This window comes from Canis lupus, chromosome 7 (genome assembly GCF_003254725.2).
Source record: "Canis lupus dingo isolate Sandy chromosome 7, ASM325472v2, whole genome shotgun sequence".
Lineage (NCBI taxonomy): Eukaryota > Metazoa > Chordata > Mammalia > Carnivora > Canidae > Canis > Canis lupus.
The window spans coordinates 37,240,906-37,258,402 of NC_064249.1; the positions used below are offsets into that span (position 1 = coordinate 37,240,906).

Here is a 17,497-nt window from a genome sequence, read left to right on the forward strand (position 1 = left end):
AAGAAGGAATGGTCCTTGCATTTACCTTTTGGTAAGGGAGGGGGAGAAAAAGGAGGAGGCAGAAAGTAACAGAGATCTCCTGACCAAGAAGGTAGAACATTACCACCCACCTAGACAACGACATTCCCACTCCCCAAACATCCAGTGAGATGAAGACGGGAAATACCCAGAAATGAGGATTCTCACTCATGCCATGCCCACAATTTTTATTAGCTTCCCAGCTGAAGGAATGGGGACTTTATCCATCCATTTTACAGTGAGAATACTCATGAAAATGAATATGGACAACCGTGACACTTTTATGAGTTAAGAAACTTCCCAAATACCACACAATCACATTTCTATAAATATTAGAAGACGTGTTTTTTATCTTACATTCATTTATCATATAAAGTTGCCTATTGATATTAAAAGAAACATGGAATTTTTAGAAACCATCAAGTCATATTAAGTACAAAAAAAAAAAAAAAAAGAAAAAAGAAAGGAAGAGAAAAAAGAAAAGAAAAAAGAAAAGAAAAGAAATCCTTTCTCATGTTACGAAAGTTAAACACCAGCCAGGTGATGATCACTCTCCTACAAGTATGCATGGGGGGAAAATCCTGTCTAACGGTATTCAATTATTTTCAAATGCTCCGAATATTTTTGCTGTCATATTTGTCTCAGTATCTGTTTTCTCATGGCTAAAAGAACTTCCATTTGAACCAGATACTCAGCAAACATTAAATTGTTAAAATTCTGACTTCTTTAACATAGGCTTTTTGGTTTTCATGAAAAACAATTTCTCACTTAAAGGATTTGTTCTTTTATATTCCACAAGATATTTACATGCTTTCTCTAATATACACTATTATAAAGAGGTTTTTACACAGTAGTCAAATAAATGAATGCATTAGGTTTAAACTATGGCTTGAACCCCACTAAACCAAAGCTAACCACTAAATAAAAAATTAATTTTTTACATGAATTTCTTGAGGATCAGGAGAATCATCAGGAACGGGAGGCTGTGCTTCTGGAAAGTCGACACTTGGTTTCAGGACATCGGGTCCTACTTTGTGATCTTCTTGTAAGTTCAAGATTCCTTCCTGGTCAGGCTTATGTTCTGAGATAACAGGACTTGCAGAGACAGCAAGCCCAGAGTCTCCACTGTCATCGGGCCCATGGGCCACAGCTACAACAAAAACAAAAAGACATACACACTATCTGGGAAGCAACAGAAAGGCAAAGGTGTATTGTACTTGAGAATATTTCCTTCAACTGTCCTTAATGCCCAATAGTCTCTCACTTCTCAAAGGGGAAAGGCCTGTGAGGGTTTGGTATTAACAGTTTAAACAATATGTATTTGCTTTTCTACAAACACTAAGATAAATTTAATGTTTAAAAATGACAACATTGGGGTTTGTTGCTTGCTTTTTTTTTTCAACTCAGGTGTAATTCCTGCCCTTAATGTGAAAATTCCGTTTCAGGACAACTGCTCTGAGGAGCCCAGATGTCCGCTTCCTGTTTTGTTGGCCTGGAAATCGTGTTTCTAGGGGGATGAGTGACAACCAGCTCTTCCTGCTGAGCAGGATGGAATGACAAGAGGAACCTGCCTCTGGACTTTATCTTGCTGTGAAAGGGACAAGATCTCTCTCCTTTGGCAGAAAGCATCCAAATGGCCACAAATATACTCTACCACTTAAAAAAACGAGAGGGCAACAGCTCATTAAAACAAAACCCTTTTTTACCTTCCTCTTTGCCAAAGTTTTCTGTCATTAGCACTCATAATTTTATGTCATTTGAAGGAAACCCAACACATTTTGGGGTGGAGGAAGGGAGGGGAATCTAACGTCATTAAAATAAAAAACCCTTTAGTGTTTAAGAAACTAAAAGGGGTTTTGTTTGCTTGTTTGTTTTAAAGTAAGCTCCATGCCCAGGGTGAAGCCCAACACAGGGTGGGAGCTTAACAACCCTGAGATCATGACCTGAGTGGAAATCAAGAGTCAGGCGGGCTCAACTGACTGAGAAGCATTCCTAAAATGGAATAATTCTAAAGTCAAAGTAACATACACATTGATTGTTACCTGCTCTAAATGCAGAGGTGCAGGTCTCAACAGATATTAGTCCTTCGTCTAAGACTGGCACCTGGGATTTCAGGGTAAGGATTTTCCTTTAGAAACAGAAATATATGCGTTAGCGTGTAAGAAGGTCTCAGCTGCTCCTCCCTCCTCTAACCCTGCTCTTTCTGCTATGTGTTATTTTGGTAATGAAACGTGAGGTTCAGAGAACTTAATATCACCCATGTTCATTTTGAATAACACTATAAAATTTATAAGTCAATATACCAAGTAATGGTACATTTGGTATTCCCATTTTCTAATATTTTACTTTGTTGGCAACAGTGGCATGGCCTTACACTACAAATAAAATTATTTTAATCTTTTTTTTTTTTTTAAGATTTATTTATTCACAGAGATGCAGAGAGAGGGCCAGAGACACAGGCAGTGGGAGAAGCAGGCTCCATGCAGGGAGCCTGATGTGGGAGTCTATCCCGGGTCCCCAGGATCACACCGCGAGCCAAAGGCGGCGCTAAACCGATGAGCCACCCGGGCTGCCCATAAAATTATTTTAAAATGCTGGTCGACATAAATTACACTTATGCCAGTTTTTAACTAGCTGTAAGTACATTCTTTTTTTTTTTTTTTTAAAGACTTTACTTATTTATTCATGAGAGACACACAGAGAGAGACACAGGCAGAGGGAGAAGCAGGCCTCATGCAGGGAGCCCGAAGTGGGATTTGACCTCAGGTCTCCAGGATCAGGCCCTAGGCTGAAGGTGGCGCTAAATCGCTGAGCCACCGGGGCTGCCCTGTATACATTTATTTTATATGTTTTATTTATTTATTTATTTATTTATTTATTTATTTATTTATTTATTTATTTATTTATTTTTTTTAAGATTTTATCTCAGAGAGAGCATGAGCAGGGGTGTGGGGACAGGTAGAGGGAGCAGATTCCCTCTACCTGAGCAAGGAGCCCAATGCAGGGCTGGATCCCAAGACCCTGAGATCATGACCTGAGCTGAAAGCAGACCTTTAACTGACTGAGCCGCCCCAAGCACCCTTATAGTGTATTATTAAGACTTATCTCTGTGTCACAACGTTAGGATAACTAAGAACCAACAACTAATAAATTTATATTTAAAAAGGACATAGGCTTGTCACGATGGTGACTATTCGCCCAGATAACTGGTGACCACAAAGTTTGTCAGGTGATTCCTCCTGCTTTGTAATTGTTGAAATTCTCTGTCAAACTCATTGCAATAAATAGTATTTTCATTAAAATTCAAGAAACATTAGAATTAAATAATAAAACAATCCAGATAATCCTTTTATATTGTTTCTTCCCATGTTTTCTATAGAGGCCTGGCAAAAATTCCAGCTAATTAGGGTTTCTCTCATCTCCTAAGTGAAGGACACGATCGAGTTCAACGTACGAGGGGTGACTATTACGATACTGATATTCATGGGTGGTGCGTGAACTCCCTTAGTTCTTACAAAGCAATGAACTCTTTACGGTATCTTAAATGACCATGTTTTATGTAAATCAATCTTAGTAAATCACTCTTACTACTTCGTGATAAGCAAAGCTGCAACTTTTCTCTATCCTCTAAGAACAGAGCTGCTCTAAGTCATGACATGCAAGGTGTCCAGCCTTACAATGACAGGGGGAGGTTTTGCCAGATGGCTAATCAATCACTTCATTGATTAGTTCAGCTGACTTTTCAGGAAAGGAAGTTGTGTGCTGGTTTATATTCCAATACAAGCTGCTTGTCTTGTTGCAGGCCATAAACTGTTTGGGACCTGGCATTAGGTTGTTAGACCACACTGAGCAGCACTGACCTATGTGATCTAGAGTAATTCCTGCATGCATAAACATTAAATAAAACTAACCAGGAACGTAACAGTTCAAGCAGTCATTAAAACCAAAAAACTGCTGGAGTCTTATATTTACCAAATGTAGGGAACAAAATGCCTCTGAGCCATGTCCCTTGTCCTCCGTATCTTGGTTCTGCAGGAAACCCATCCCACCAACCTGAAACCATGGAAACCAGGGCATGGAGGAATGCATGGCTGTAAGTGAAACTTCTGATCTTCAACAAAAACACAATCACCAAAGAATATAAAAGGAGAGCTGCCTCCATTCACCATGACTTTGTATATTCAGGAAATGTCTAATATCATTCTAAGACTTTAACGACAACTACTACATAACACACACTTGTACAAATGAACGTCCTGCATAACAGGAACCATTACCAAAGTGGGAATGCCCAAGGTCGAAATAAAAGCTACTCTATGCACAGACTGTGAAGCTATCAGTTCACCACTTCATCACACTGTTATTAACAGTTGGAGCTTTCCCTACTAACTTACCGTTCATGAGCTGGTGGTACACAGAGGGAAGCTTCCACTCCTGGAATGCGGTGTAAGTGATTTAAGTCTGAAAGTACCTCCTCTGCAACCAAGAGGTTCTTTGTCTCTGCATCGTCTACGGTGCCTACAAATCATGCATGAAGAATATTTACGATAACTTATGCCTAATGTTTAGCAAGCACTCAGGATCTTTCTCGGGTGATTACTTATTAACAAGCTTGCTGGATCTGCTTTTTTGTACTTTTAGGTTTTCTCCCTTGGCCTCAGAATGCCAACAGATTCTTCTAATAGTCTGAACCCAGTCTAAGAACCCCCTAACCTACCACTTCTTTCACTTGTGGCTTAACCTGCGTCATACATGGATTGGCTCAGTCCTTAATAATCAAAGTGGTAGAATTATTACTCCCATTTTACAGATGAGGAAACAGAAGCATAAAGTTACTGCTTATCCCAGGCCTAGTAATAGCTGTGATTCAAATCTGGCCTTTTTCACCCAATAGTCTGTGCTATATAATCCCCCCCCCCACGAAACGTTAAAACATTAATATTCTATTTGAGACTGCCTAATCTTTTTAGGAATAACTAATGAAGATACTGTCATAAACATCCTCATCTGTTTCATGATTTAAATATTTTAGCGGAACAGAGCATGTCCAGACTGATGTATACTTGGAGACAGATGCCATTCACGAGGACAGTCCTAAGCTCTTAGACCAATTAATAATGCTTGTGTTTATTACATTAGAGACATCATAGCCCCAAAGAAACTAGTATGACACAGATTTTTATCAAAGTATTTACCTTTACAGATTTAAAGTTAGGAATGACCTTTACGTATGTTTGTTAAAACTGTGTGGGGGCACAAGACAGAAAAAAACAGACTAAATTCTGATCCAATTCTAAGCCACATCTCTCCCCTCTCTCTGGTGTTTCCTTGGCCTCTTCCATGCCTCCTGTAGAAGCACTTTCCTAACTACACTCCAAGTGCTTGTTCATTTATATATAGTCCACCAGGCTCTAAATGACAGGCGGGCAGGTGCCATGTCTGCTGTATGCACTGTCTGATCCTCAACATGGACCACACACATGCGGGAGCCCACCTGTTCCACAGACAGAAGGAAACATAAAGACTCTTTAAGTTTGTGGGCCTCTAGATACTTGTTCTGATTGCCCGGTGATTATTTTGGAGCTAGGGATGGTACTGCTGGACCTGGTTTCTGAGCAGCTTTCGAGAAAGCTGAGGCTTCTGGACAAGTTAGAAACTGTAGGAACAACCTAGGCTATAGAGAGTTAGTATTATTACTTCTCAGAGCTCTAAGAGGGCCTTAGGCATGTGCATTGTGTCTAGAACCTAGGACACTGTAATCACGTCATTCTTGGATCCTGATGCTTTTTTTCAGTGGAAAGAATTCTAGAACACATCTTATGAATGAAGTCCAGGAAAGGAGTTCTTACCTGCCTGTTTCTCCAGGTCTGGAGAAGCCCCTTCTGACTCAAGCACATCTTTATCACTGTCCTTCTTTGTTGGTTCAGCTACGTTAATGATTAGCTCCACAGAAGAGCTCACTGGCTTGGAGGCCACGAAAATACCTTCCAGGTCTCCTGGTGATGGTGCATCCTGATACTCCAAGGTGGTCTGGTCTGACTTGGTTGAAGCTCCGCTACTTTCTCTGCTCATATCCAGTTTCTCCAAAATCTGAGAAGGAGTGTCCTGTGACCTCACTTCTGCTTCCTGATGGTCCTTTTCAGGACTATTCAGGGAAAAGTCTGTTGTCTTGGCTTTGCTCTTCAGCCATTCACTTTTTGCTGGAACTCCACATTTCTGGAGAGGTGTAGTAACAGAGAGTCTCGTTTTGCTGTCATCCGCACCCTAGTCAAGTAAAAGGTTTTGAAAAAAATTCACCAGGAGAAATCAGCTAAGTCTAAGCTCTCCATCTGATCATTCCCACCTGTCCTATGTTTGGTATTTCTCTAGACAGTCACTCAAAACTCACTTATTCTAAATCCATTCTCTCCAGATACATGGTTGAAAGTTAATGGTTGTTACTGTGTCCTTGATTGGGAATAGAACAGGATTTCCAAAAGACTAAAAACAGAATAGGCAAGATGACCCACTCCCACCACATGGATTCCTAATAACCCACAATAGAGCTTTGATGAAATACCATCTCAATAGACACCCAATAAGGAACTTTAGTAAGAAAGCCGCTACAACATAAGGTAAAGAACATGGACTAAGGAATTACAAGGTCTTGACCAAATAGCCATTTGATTATAGGCAATTTACTTGGTGCTTCTGGGTCCTCTTTTAAAGGTTCACTTGTAAATGATGGGTTTGGCTCAGCCAGTCAATGCCATGAGATTCTTTCTGAACTAATAATATTTTCCGATTTTTATTTTTGTGTTGTGCGTTCCCACCCCCCCATTTCATGCCTATCAATGAAATTATATAAAAAAATCTATAGTCATCTTATTTGAATTGATTTATCTGGGGCTCCTGGGTGGTTCAGTCAGTGAAGCATCAGCCTTCGGCTAAGGTCATGATCTCAGAGTCCTGGGATCAAGCTCCATGTCAGGCTCCCTGCTCAGTGGGGAGTCTGGTTCTTCTCCTTCTGCCCCTCTTCCTGCTCATCCTCCTCTCAAAAAAAGATTTATTTATCTTACCTTTTACTTGTAAAAACTAATACAGTCTTCATTTGTTTCAACTATTATCAAACTTACTCCAGCAGTCTGTTTGGAGGCCATGTCTTCTTCCATGAATGAAATTCTAGTTTCCTTAAGCCGTAATGGAGGGGTGACAGACCTTCCAGGTGACAGAGAGGGAGATGGTAAAGGCGGTGTTCGGAGACCAGACCTTAAGATGGACTGAGGAGTGAACTCGGCAAATCCAGAGGAAGTAACCGACATGGCCAAAGTCTTAGCTCTCTGCAACAAATAATGAAGGCCACCACCAGTGTTTGTAAACACCGCTTACGTGAGGATAGATGGAGTAAACTGAGTCACAAGGCTACCTGTATACTCATCTCCAATAAACATACCAACATAAAGTTTCATTACCAATTACTGGAAAGAAAATACAAAATTCTACTCAGACATTTCTATACCTAAGGTTACAAAACCTAAAACTATGTCCATTCTAAAGGTCTTGCTTAAAAAAAATAAATAAATAAAGGTCTTGCTTATTCTCAGTTTAAGTTCAACTTAAAAAAGAGGAAAAAGAGAGTACAGAGAGAAATTATTGAGTGGATGCCTATAAAACTTAAGTCAGGTGAAGAGATAGGACAGTGCGTATAGAAAAGAATTGAGCTTAATTAGAGCAAGTTAATACAAAATGATGAGCCTGACTTTAAGAATGTCATAAAAAATATCATCTCATCACAGGAATCCAACAATAACTGATTACTTATGAGAATCCTGAGGATTTATCAATTAATAAAAATAATCAGCATAGACACTGTTCAGCAGCAACCATTCCTTCACTTCACTTCTCCCCTAAAGCAGATGGCTGTAACCCACTAGATATATTTCAATATTATACTCATGTTTTTTCTAGATTGTTTCTGGTGGCAGGCACAAAATTACTCCTTGATTTAGAGAATATAAAATGTGATTTTTTTAAAAGGATGAAAACAGGAATCACAGCCCTGGAGAGTAAATATCAGGTATTTTAATAAGCTCCTCAACCTTCTTTTAGTAATTATTTTAGGACTGACATTTGTTGAACTATCTTTTAATCACTTTGAAAAGTAAGAATCCCCTGGCTTCAGTCTCCACACTGACTATCCAGAAACAATGGAAAGAAATGAAGGTGGAGTGCTTCCAGAACTCCATCCAGAACACTGGATAAGTTGCCAGCACACAACAGATTGAAACCATTCTGACAACAGGATGGGGAAAAGGTGCCCACTCCCTGCCACCACAAGTCTAGTTTTGTGGTTTCCCATTTAATAGTTTATCAGAGATGGTGAAGGAAAAGGAATTTAAGACAGATAGACTGCTAGGAAGAAGGAGTAACAGTGCAGTTTCATCAAAGGAGAGAATAAATAAAAAGAAATCTGAGAACTAAAAGCATCTGACATAAGAAGGAAGAAACAGCAGCATGGGAGAAGAAATTGGTGGTGGTGGTGGTGCGTGTGTGATGGTGGTGGAGCAACTCAAGAACGTGAATGCTTTTTTCAGAGGTTTTAATTTAAGGTTTCAACCAGTAATAACCAGAGATCTGGGTTACTCTCAGAACACAAGATAATTGTTAACCTTGAGTACAACCTCAGGTTAGCACTACAGGTAAACTTAGTAATAAAGTCCTACTTAAGAAGATGTAAAAATACAATCAATATTTTGGAAAGGTAACACCTCCAAAGAAGGCCTAAAGCTGTCAACTCCCCAGAGACATTAGTTAGAGCTAGCTTATTTTGCCTTGCTGCTTGACTTTTCAATCCCCTAGCTTCACTATGAATGCAAGGTATGAAATACTCACCTTCACTACAAAAGGAGTTTCAAGTACACGTAATTCTAGCGTACTGGAGGGACTGTGAGGTGATCCTTTGAACAATGAACTGGATGCTAGGTATAAAGGAGATCTTTTGGGCGTTTGCTGAATAAATCCCAAACGCTGACAAGGCTGGTGCACAGGATGAACGACCAAATCCAGTGGTCTGTAATCACAGGACAAAGAGAGATCTGGGTAACTAATTTACTGAGGCATGGTAAAAAAAAAAAAACCAAAAAACTCATTATGCCATGTAATTTGACTTCTATATCCGCTGGTAAATATGGTAACCACATGAAATTGTAAATTCAGTCAAGGATATTAATGAAAATTAGGAATTCTAGGCAACAACAAATGCTGTAGTCCTCCACCTTCCCTTCTACCAATATTCACTGATAAAGTCATTTGCTATAGCTCATTTTTACGAACATGTAAAAATTCCTTTTATCTACATGTGAAGTACATAATGAATGTGGTTTGCTTTACCTTTATGGTTTCTATTGAAATAGAAGACTGAACTCCAACACACAGAAGTTTTTGAAACTAATGAGGTCAATGACAAAATGGAGCCTACACATTCTGAATGGTTTTCTGTAATGTCCTAGATGTAGTTTATACAAATGATGAAACTAATCTCATTGATAAATTATATTAAGCATGCATAGTCCCAATAGTTTAAAAACTTAACAGATAAGGAATTTAAATTCAAAGGTGAAATTTTCAGGTTATAATTTTTGATGGATCATTTGCATAGGTCACTCCTTTCCCAATTTCCTAATAAATAGTCTATTTTATGGTTATATTCTCTATAATAAAAACAATATATTTTTACTTCCTCAAAATGACTCTCTGGCCCAGGTGAGAATAGCCAGAAAGGTACAGCATGTTCTGGTCCCCACTGCTGTGCCTTTCTTGTCCTTTTGTCCTCTACATTCAAATAAGATTTCACACCTGGGATAGCAGATGAACGCAGATCACAGATGTGTGCTTTAAGACCCAACCTGTTCCCAGTGGGAAATATTTACAGAAACCATTTCCTTAATCCTTAACTGCTTGTTATTCTATACTAGGCACAGCTTTGAGACTTCCACCAAATCAAAAATATCCAATTGGGGGCAGCCCTGGTGGCTTAGCGCTTTAGGGCCTTCAGCCCAGGGCGTGATCCTGGAGACCCGGGATCGAGTCCCATGTCAGGTTCCCTGCATGGAGCCTGCTTCTCCCTCTGCCTGTGTCTCTGCCTCTCTCTCTGTCTCTCTCATGAATAAATAAAATCTTAAAAAAAAAAAACCCAATCGGGCCATTAGACATTTCTCTCTATTGTTGGTTCTAATTCTTTTCCTTCTCTATCTCATTTGTATTTATAAACCATCTGCTCACTTTTATACTGAATTAGCCCATGTAGGTATTTTGTTAAGTGCCTTGCACTGTGCTAATATTTATCTCCAAAGTGTTCATTTATAACGATTGCTTTTCAAAAGCAGGGCCCGTCCAGCAAAGGTACCTACTGAGTTAAAACAAAATCCTTCTACTAATGAGACTTAATATATTTAAATTACACTAAAACAATTATCATTGCATGCATGCATTAGGTTTTAGGATTTCCACAAATCTTTGAGCATGACACACATTAGTAATCCATTTCAGATCATACATGTACACAAAACATAAATTGCACAAAACAGCATGTAGCCTTACTATGTGCAGTGCCCACTGATATCACCTCTGCTAAAGATTCTAGTCACAATCCATTAAGTTTACTTATTACCCACTAATGCAAAGCGGAATTAGGGAATGGAATGATTTCTATAAAAATAAATATTCACACCTCAATTGACTTTCTTCAATCTGAGCTCACCATAGCTTTGGAGGATTCTCAAAATACTTTTCTTTAGGTCCTTAGGCCATTAGTCATGCTTCTGAAAACTTTTATTATTACTCCCTTCCTGAATTCCCGATCTATCAAAGCACAAAGGGACTGAGAAAAAGGGACTTGTCGGGGGGAAAAAAAATGGAACTATTAACTAGGAAAACAGAATGACAGTAATAATGACTTTCATTTGAAATAATCTTCCTGGTAATTAAAGGAAAACAATCTCAACCTAATTAAATCTAACCACTCCCCTCCCCCAAAGAGAAAACCCCGTTTTAAGCTTTGAAAAAAATACGCTCACTCTAAGCAACTTTGGTGCCAACCATTTGTAAATTATTAATCTATTCTGAGTACCTTAGTCCATTCTATTATAAATTCAGATCATTTTATTCCCAAAATAATAATGTGATTTTGTTCCTGATAAAATGTCAACAATCAAATTTACAACAATCAGGAGCCTGATGTTAAAGACAAAGAATCAAACACTAAGACATTGTTTTCTCGGCTACTGAGGACACCAACATCTTTTGCAACTATCCAATATTCTTAAAACAAAACATAATCACAATTGCATACTGGATGCAAAACTTTGACTTGACTATGTTTCTATTATCACAGTTTAAGGTGTCCAAGTATTACTGCATCTGAAGCCATGGAACACATGTCAGTGGACCCTGTTGTACAGGAGAGTTTAAATGAATTGACCAAGATTAGTTATGAATTATAAAAATAACCTTCATTCAGGGATCAATCAACAAGGAAGTGATATTAAAGAACTTAAGTTAACAATTTACTTTTTGCTCATGATTTTTAATGAAAAAAAGTTTCCTTCTTTTCTCTAAGCCAAAATTCTAAGTAGGCTAGGAGCTGGTGTGAAATTTCCTAAAATTACTGTACTACTTTACAAATTATTTTTTAAAAAATCAAAAGCAGTAGAAACTCATTCAAAAAAATTTTCTTTCACAAAAATTTAAAATACTATAAAATTTTAAAAATAATTAAAAATGACAGTGTAATCATTTTCTAGCATTGTGATTTCTAGCATTGTGACTTTAAAATGATTTAACTAATAAGTCTTACCTAGAAATTTTTTGTGATGCTTTTAAAATTGGTGTTCCAACAAATGCCTCAGGCACTTGTGGATGGGGGAGAGGAGATGGTTCTCTTCTAGGACTGCAAAGAAAATAAAAATGGAACTTCTGAGTATATACTACAGAGAGTATTAAAATATGCTTTAAGAAGGTGGGATCAGGTAGGAGGAGGGCTTTCACTTTTTACTTTGTATATTTCTGCTTATTTACAAATAATAAACACAATTGCTTTTAAATTAAAAACAAAATGTTCTTACAATAAAAACAGGCAACATAGGAGTTTTTCCTTTTTTACAAAGACTAATAAACTCTAAGGCTGGACGGCTGATGACTGCTTCTGATATCAAGGAAAGATGAACAAGCGGCAAGACCATAACAGGAGTGAGGAAAACATACCTCTTGTAGGCTGAGCTGCCACCTTTAGGTCCAGTGCATGCCCAAATCTCTCCAATTTTAGATAACACATTACTGATGAAAGCAGATCTTGTTAACACAGTCCCTGTTGCAGCTTGCTTTGTAATAGTGGATAATGGTTGGGGTCTAGAAACTGTAAAACAAAGACTGCAGGGTTCAATTTCTTCTCTAACACCAGGATTTTACTAGGAGTATGAAAGAGTGACTTGGGACGCAGGACTCACAAGATCAGCAACAGTTACAGGTTATACTTAGTTCAGCAACATTTCTATGCAAAAATTAACAACCTGGGTTTTTAGGAGTGTTGAAATTATTGTCCATATTCTCTAAAAATTGGATGGAAGTGTCCAAGCGAAATAAAATGAGGGTTTTTATTCTATACTATGCTGAAAATCAACTATAAGAACTTTCAAGAAAACTTTGTATCTGGAAGGAGAAGGAGTAGAGTGGCCAATATAAAAGCACCACTGGAATGAAAGCAAAAATGAGCTAAATACAAGGTAACAATGGTTTCAGAAGGTAACCACTCAATGTCCTTTCTCACCTAGTACTTCATGAGAGTCTTCTATTAGATCTTACCTTCTCGAAGAACTGGTGATGTGGACAGATGGTAAGGCTTAGCTTGTTCAATGGCTAATCTTCGCTGGATTTTAGGAAGGACTTTCCCATATTGCTCGACTATAGCATTTCGAACCTCCGATCTTTCCCGCAAACGAGGATCACGATCATTCTATTGAACGACATAATCAGTAAAAATTTAATCTTCAAAAGCGCCATGTTTATGTATTTACCATCTAAAACATAGTTCTGAAAACCTAAGAATGTTTTCCTCCTCTCTGTATCCATTCTTTCAAACCAAGAACCTCTTACACGCATCTGAGTGCACTATCAGTCCTCACCCATCCGTAAGGCCCTCCCCACCACTCCACCCCCAAGCCTCGAGTCTTCACCACATAAAAACAGAGGTTATCATTTATCAATCATTTACATATGTCAGGCAACAGGTCAGCTCAGACACACCTCTGCACATCCCCACAAACAGAGACTGTCACTTTACAGATGAGGAATCAAGGCTCAGAGAATGTGTTCCAAGCACAGAGTGCAAAAAAGAATCCGTCTGACCCTCGAAGGCCATGCTTTTCATACTATGTAACCTTCACTGCTCCTCCACCTCTTCCTCTCATCCCCCCTGAGTGATTAGTCTGGCAAGACTGTGGGCAGTTATCTAAAGTAGAAATGGCATGTGTAAGAGGATTAGGTAAATAATAATGCCCTCTTTCCCACGTGCTAGAGAAGGTAAGAGGAGGATTCTCCAAGCTCAAGGATATAGAGAAGCCAGTGGTCACCGAACGACAAACTCTAACACAACAAAGTTAACCACTTTTCCTTTCCTCTTGTCCCCCACAACAAAACAAGTTTCACTATACCGAAAAATTTGTCTTCAGAGTTTGGTTCAGCCTCAGAGCAGAGACATAATTGGCACGCTGCAGATAGTGAACCAGAAGGAATTCGTGATTCCGAACATTGGTGCTGGACTGCAAAAATCTCACCAAGCAGTCCTAGGAAGAAATAAAAGCACTTGTAAGCTACCAACTTCTGCATTTCTGATGAGGTGATACCGAGGAGTCATTACCTGCTCGAGGTCTGTGAAAGGCAGCTTCAGCAAGTCCTCCATTAGGCCCGTTTCCTGGCAGACTTTATACGTGTGTGTCAGGAGCGCCTCTACATTCACACTGGTGGAGTGCTGTCGCAAGAAAGTCCAGGCCTCAACCATGTACCTGAAACCAGCGTTTAGCACAGGTTAGTGTTAGAAAAGCTGTTTGAAGTGTTCAAAACAGGTGATCCACCTACAGAATCTCAGCGACACCTCATTTTTGTAACGCAAAGTATTCTCTGAGCTGATAGTAAACGCTAATCATTGTGTGGTGAAGTTTGCTGATCTCAACGAGAAGACTTCATGTGATGCTGTTCTTTATCCTTTAAGTGTGAAACAGGAAAGCAAAGTAAGTACCCAGGAATTAGAAGACACAACCTAATATGGTCTGGATGGAAGACAAAGAGTGTGGTGCGACAGAGAAAAGCCGGCTCTTATGGAAACAGAACCCAGCCTGAGAGCAGAGGGACAGGAAGCTGGCAAAGACTTACAGACGCAACAGTGTGTTTATGGGACGGTGACAGGCATAGCTCAGTAAAAGAATATTGTGACTGATCTGTAACCAAGATCTGATCAGAGAACATGGGTTAAATTCAGTAGTTTTACAAACTACGTGGGCAGCAAGACATCAAACAAAGCAGTGCTTCTCATGACACTGTTAAGTATTAAAAAAAATTAAACAATAAACAAAGCCTGTAGATGTTTACGTACTTATTTAGTTAGGTAACAAAAGGTCTTGAAAGAGATAAACTAAAATTGTCAGAACTTTTGGAGACACTAGATAACTTTCAGGGCTGAAGTGGGTGCTAGAATAAAAACAAGAAGTACACAGGAGTATCAGGGCAGGAGTTGTCTTTAAAAAAAAAAAAATTTAGGGATGCCTGGGAGGCTCAGGGGTTTAGCGCCTGCCTTCGGCCCAGGGCGTGATCCTGGAGTCCCAGGATCGAGTCCTGCATCAGGTTCCCAGCATGGAACCTGCTTCTCCCTCTGCCTATGTCTCTGCCTCTCTCATGAATAAATAAGTAAAATCTTAAAAAAAAAAAAAAATCATTTACCTAATTCAAAGTCAACAGGTAATTTTTATTTCAATGGATATCTTCATAAAAAAGCTTTAGCTATAGTTATGAAAGTCACAAATACCAACACAAAGACTTCTTAATAAATAACACGTAAAAGAAACACAGAATATGTAAACATAGTCATACCAATTAATATTCAGCATGAAAGCGCATGGAAGGAAATTCTGGCAGCATCTTCCCAGATTTCTTGTGGATACAAAGCTCCTCAGGGAAGAAAAGGGCTCCCTCTGCTGACAGGCCAGGGCCAGCTGTTAATTCTATTATTTTGGGACTAGAATGTTTTTACATATTCTGCAGGACTTAGAAAAGGTCAATAATCCAGATAAGTAACACATTTACTGGTATTGCCTAAAAATCTAAAACTGCCTTGTACTTCTCTCTTTTTTTGCCTTGTACTTCTCCGTGCACCAGGACAAGCAGGAGAGTATGGTTGTTATAAACCTGAGTATCTTAGGCAGGGTGGGTAATTTTTTTCCTATATAAAAATATGAGAGTATTAAAATGAGCATAACAGTTTGTAGATAAAAAAATATGTAAGAAGGATAAATGAACCTATCACCATCAGTTTTTTAAAACCCAGCATAGATGAAGTAGATATGACACAATCTTGCTATTTGTTGAATCTGATTTAGGACAGGTGTATACCACCTTTACCATACTATACTATTCTATTTTTGTATACACTGAAATCTTCTTTTAGAAATGCTTGTACCAAAATCAATTTCAGATCAATCAATACCTAAATGGTAAGACAAAAACCGTAAAAGTGGTAGTAGATACCATGAGAGAACTAGAAAATAATGACACTGAAGTGAAAAAAAAAAAACACAAAAGCCAAATGAAAATACTGGTAACTCTGACTTCATAATTTTCAGCATAACAAAATCCATCATAAAACAAAGTAAAAAAGACAAATGACAAACAAGAGGAAAAAGAAAAATCTCAGGATTAATATACCTAATACATAAAGAGCTCTAACAAGTTAGGAAGAATAATCCCAACAACACACACAAAAATACAATGGGCAAATCACAAGCAGGAAATAGCATCTTTATGAAAGGGCGTGTTCTCTTATAATTATGGTGAAACGAAACCTATTACTATTACTACTTTCACCCGTCAGATGAATAAGTATCAACTGAAGGGCACAGCCAAGGGGTGATAGGGTTAAAGTTGCCTGACCCTCACAAGGGCAGCATGCCATTAGCTACCCAAAATGACAAATGCAAATATCCTTTCACCCAGTAATTCCACTTCTAGGATTTTGCATCTTACAAACTAAATCTGCACCTGTGCAAAATGTGTGGTTTCCTAAGGCAGTGGTTAAACTGGCAAAGGCTGGAAAACACCTAAAATGTTCACTCAAGGTAGCGGGTTAAATAAATACTGTACATCACAAGGAACTACCATGTGACAGTCAAGAATAAGGAAGCTCTTTTTGTGCTATTATGAAATAAAGCCCAAATTAAATAGATGAAAAATGTATACTGCAGAAAGACATAGAGTGTGCTGTTTGGACTTTAAAAGTCTATGTGTGTGGGGGTGCGGGGGGGGGGGGGTGCTAAAAGGTAAATGCTGCCCAAAACAAGCCTGGAGCTGCTTCTATCACTGATGTGCTGTGATCACTACTACGGACTTTTGGGGAAGAGAAAGCTCCCTAACAGCTTGTCATCGTGAAGGGTAAATTCTTCAGAATCGCTGAGAAGATGAAGGCTACTCCACTGCCAACACTGACATAAATTTTAAAAATAAGAAAGCCCCCAAATTCCTACTACTCTCCTGCTTCCTATAGTTAAAAAAAAAACCACGATTGTGGGAAAAAATAAAATTATTTCAACTGATAAAAGGCTAGAAAGTCATTTCATTAAGGAACGCACGGCGGTTGTTCTTGGTAATACACCAGAAAAGACAGATTGACACACACTCCTACGTAAACATAAACACACTACCAACGCATAACTTTCATACACTCGAGGCAACAAGACAAATTCCTTGACTTGCTTCACTGCAGCAGTCTGGAGCAGCACCTGTAGCATCTCTTGAGATATGCCTGTACGGAATCAGAACCCATGCAATCTCAACAAATGCTATTTAGGTGGTTCTATGGTTTTACTTCTGCAACTCCTCTACGGGACACTTTATGGTGCTATTTTTCTTAAGACTAGATAACTGAGCCTTTACTTAGAAATAAGGTTTAGAAATTACACATGTTCCCATTATCATAAACATTAACATGCAATGTTTGCTGTGGCTAAAAGGGAATGAGGATCTAGCAAATCAGAGAAACGTTGTGAATGAATCAAAGGACAACAGGATCACAGAGGAAAACCAAGCAACCTTTCAAATATGTTTTCCTGAGGTTCCAACATGTTTTTTTGAGGTAAACATTAGTGATCAAGTACCACCTCTTTCAAGTCAGTAGAGCAAGCAGCTTATATGCAACTGAAAATAACTTACATGCTGCCTGACTACCCAGTACTGGGACTCT

At 38.7% G+C, this 17,497-nt stretch overlaps 1 protein-coding gene across 7 annotated transcripts in view; it reads right to left on the minus strand.

Annotated features, from left to right (window-relative positions):
• AHCTF1 (AT-hook containing transcription factor 1) overlaps window positions 1-17,497 on the minus strand; it is a 77,631-nt gene that overhangs the window by 11,057 nt on the left and 49,077 nt on the right. For all 7 annotated transcript variants that reach the window (XM_049112439.1, XM_049112441.1, XM_049112438.1 and 4 more), the window contains 11 exons: window positions 13,910-14,054; window positions 13,704-13,835; window positions 12,856-13,006; window positions 12,259-12,409; window positions 11,852-11,944; window positions 8,890-9,067; window positions 7,134-7,337; window positions 5,868-6,282; window positions 4,413-4,536; window positions 2,061-2,146; window positions 960-1,168 (listed from right to left, as the gene is read on the minus strand). In XM_049112439.1, the coding sequence (XP_048968396.1) occupies window positions 960-1,168; window positions 2,061-2,146; window positions 4,413-4,536; window positions 5,868-6,282; window positions 7,134-7,337; window positions 8,890-9,067; window positions 11,852-11,944; window positions 12,259-12,409; window positions 12,856-13,006; window positions 13,704-13,835; window positions 13,910-14,054 (1,888 nt within the window). The remainder of the gene's footprint in view (window positions 1-959; window positions 1,169-2,060; window positions 2,147-4,412; window positions 4,537-5,867; window positions 6,283-7,133; window positions 7,338-8,889; window positions 9,068-11,851; window positions 11,945-12,258; window positions 12,410-12,855; window positions 13,007-13,703; window positions 13,836-13,909; window positions 14,055-17,497) is intronic.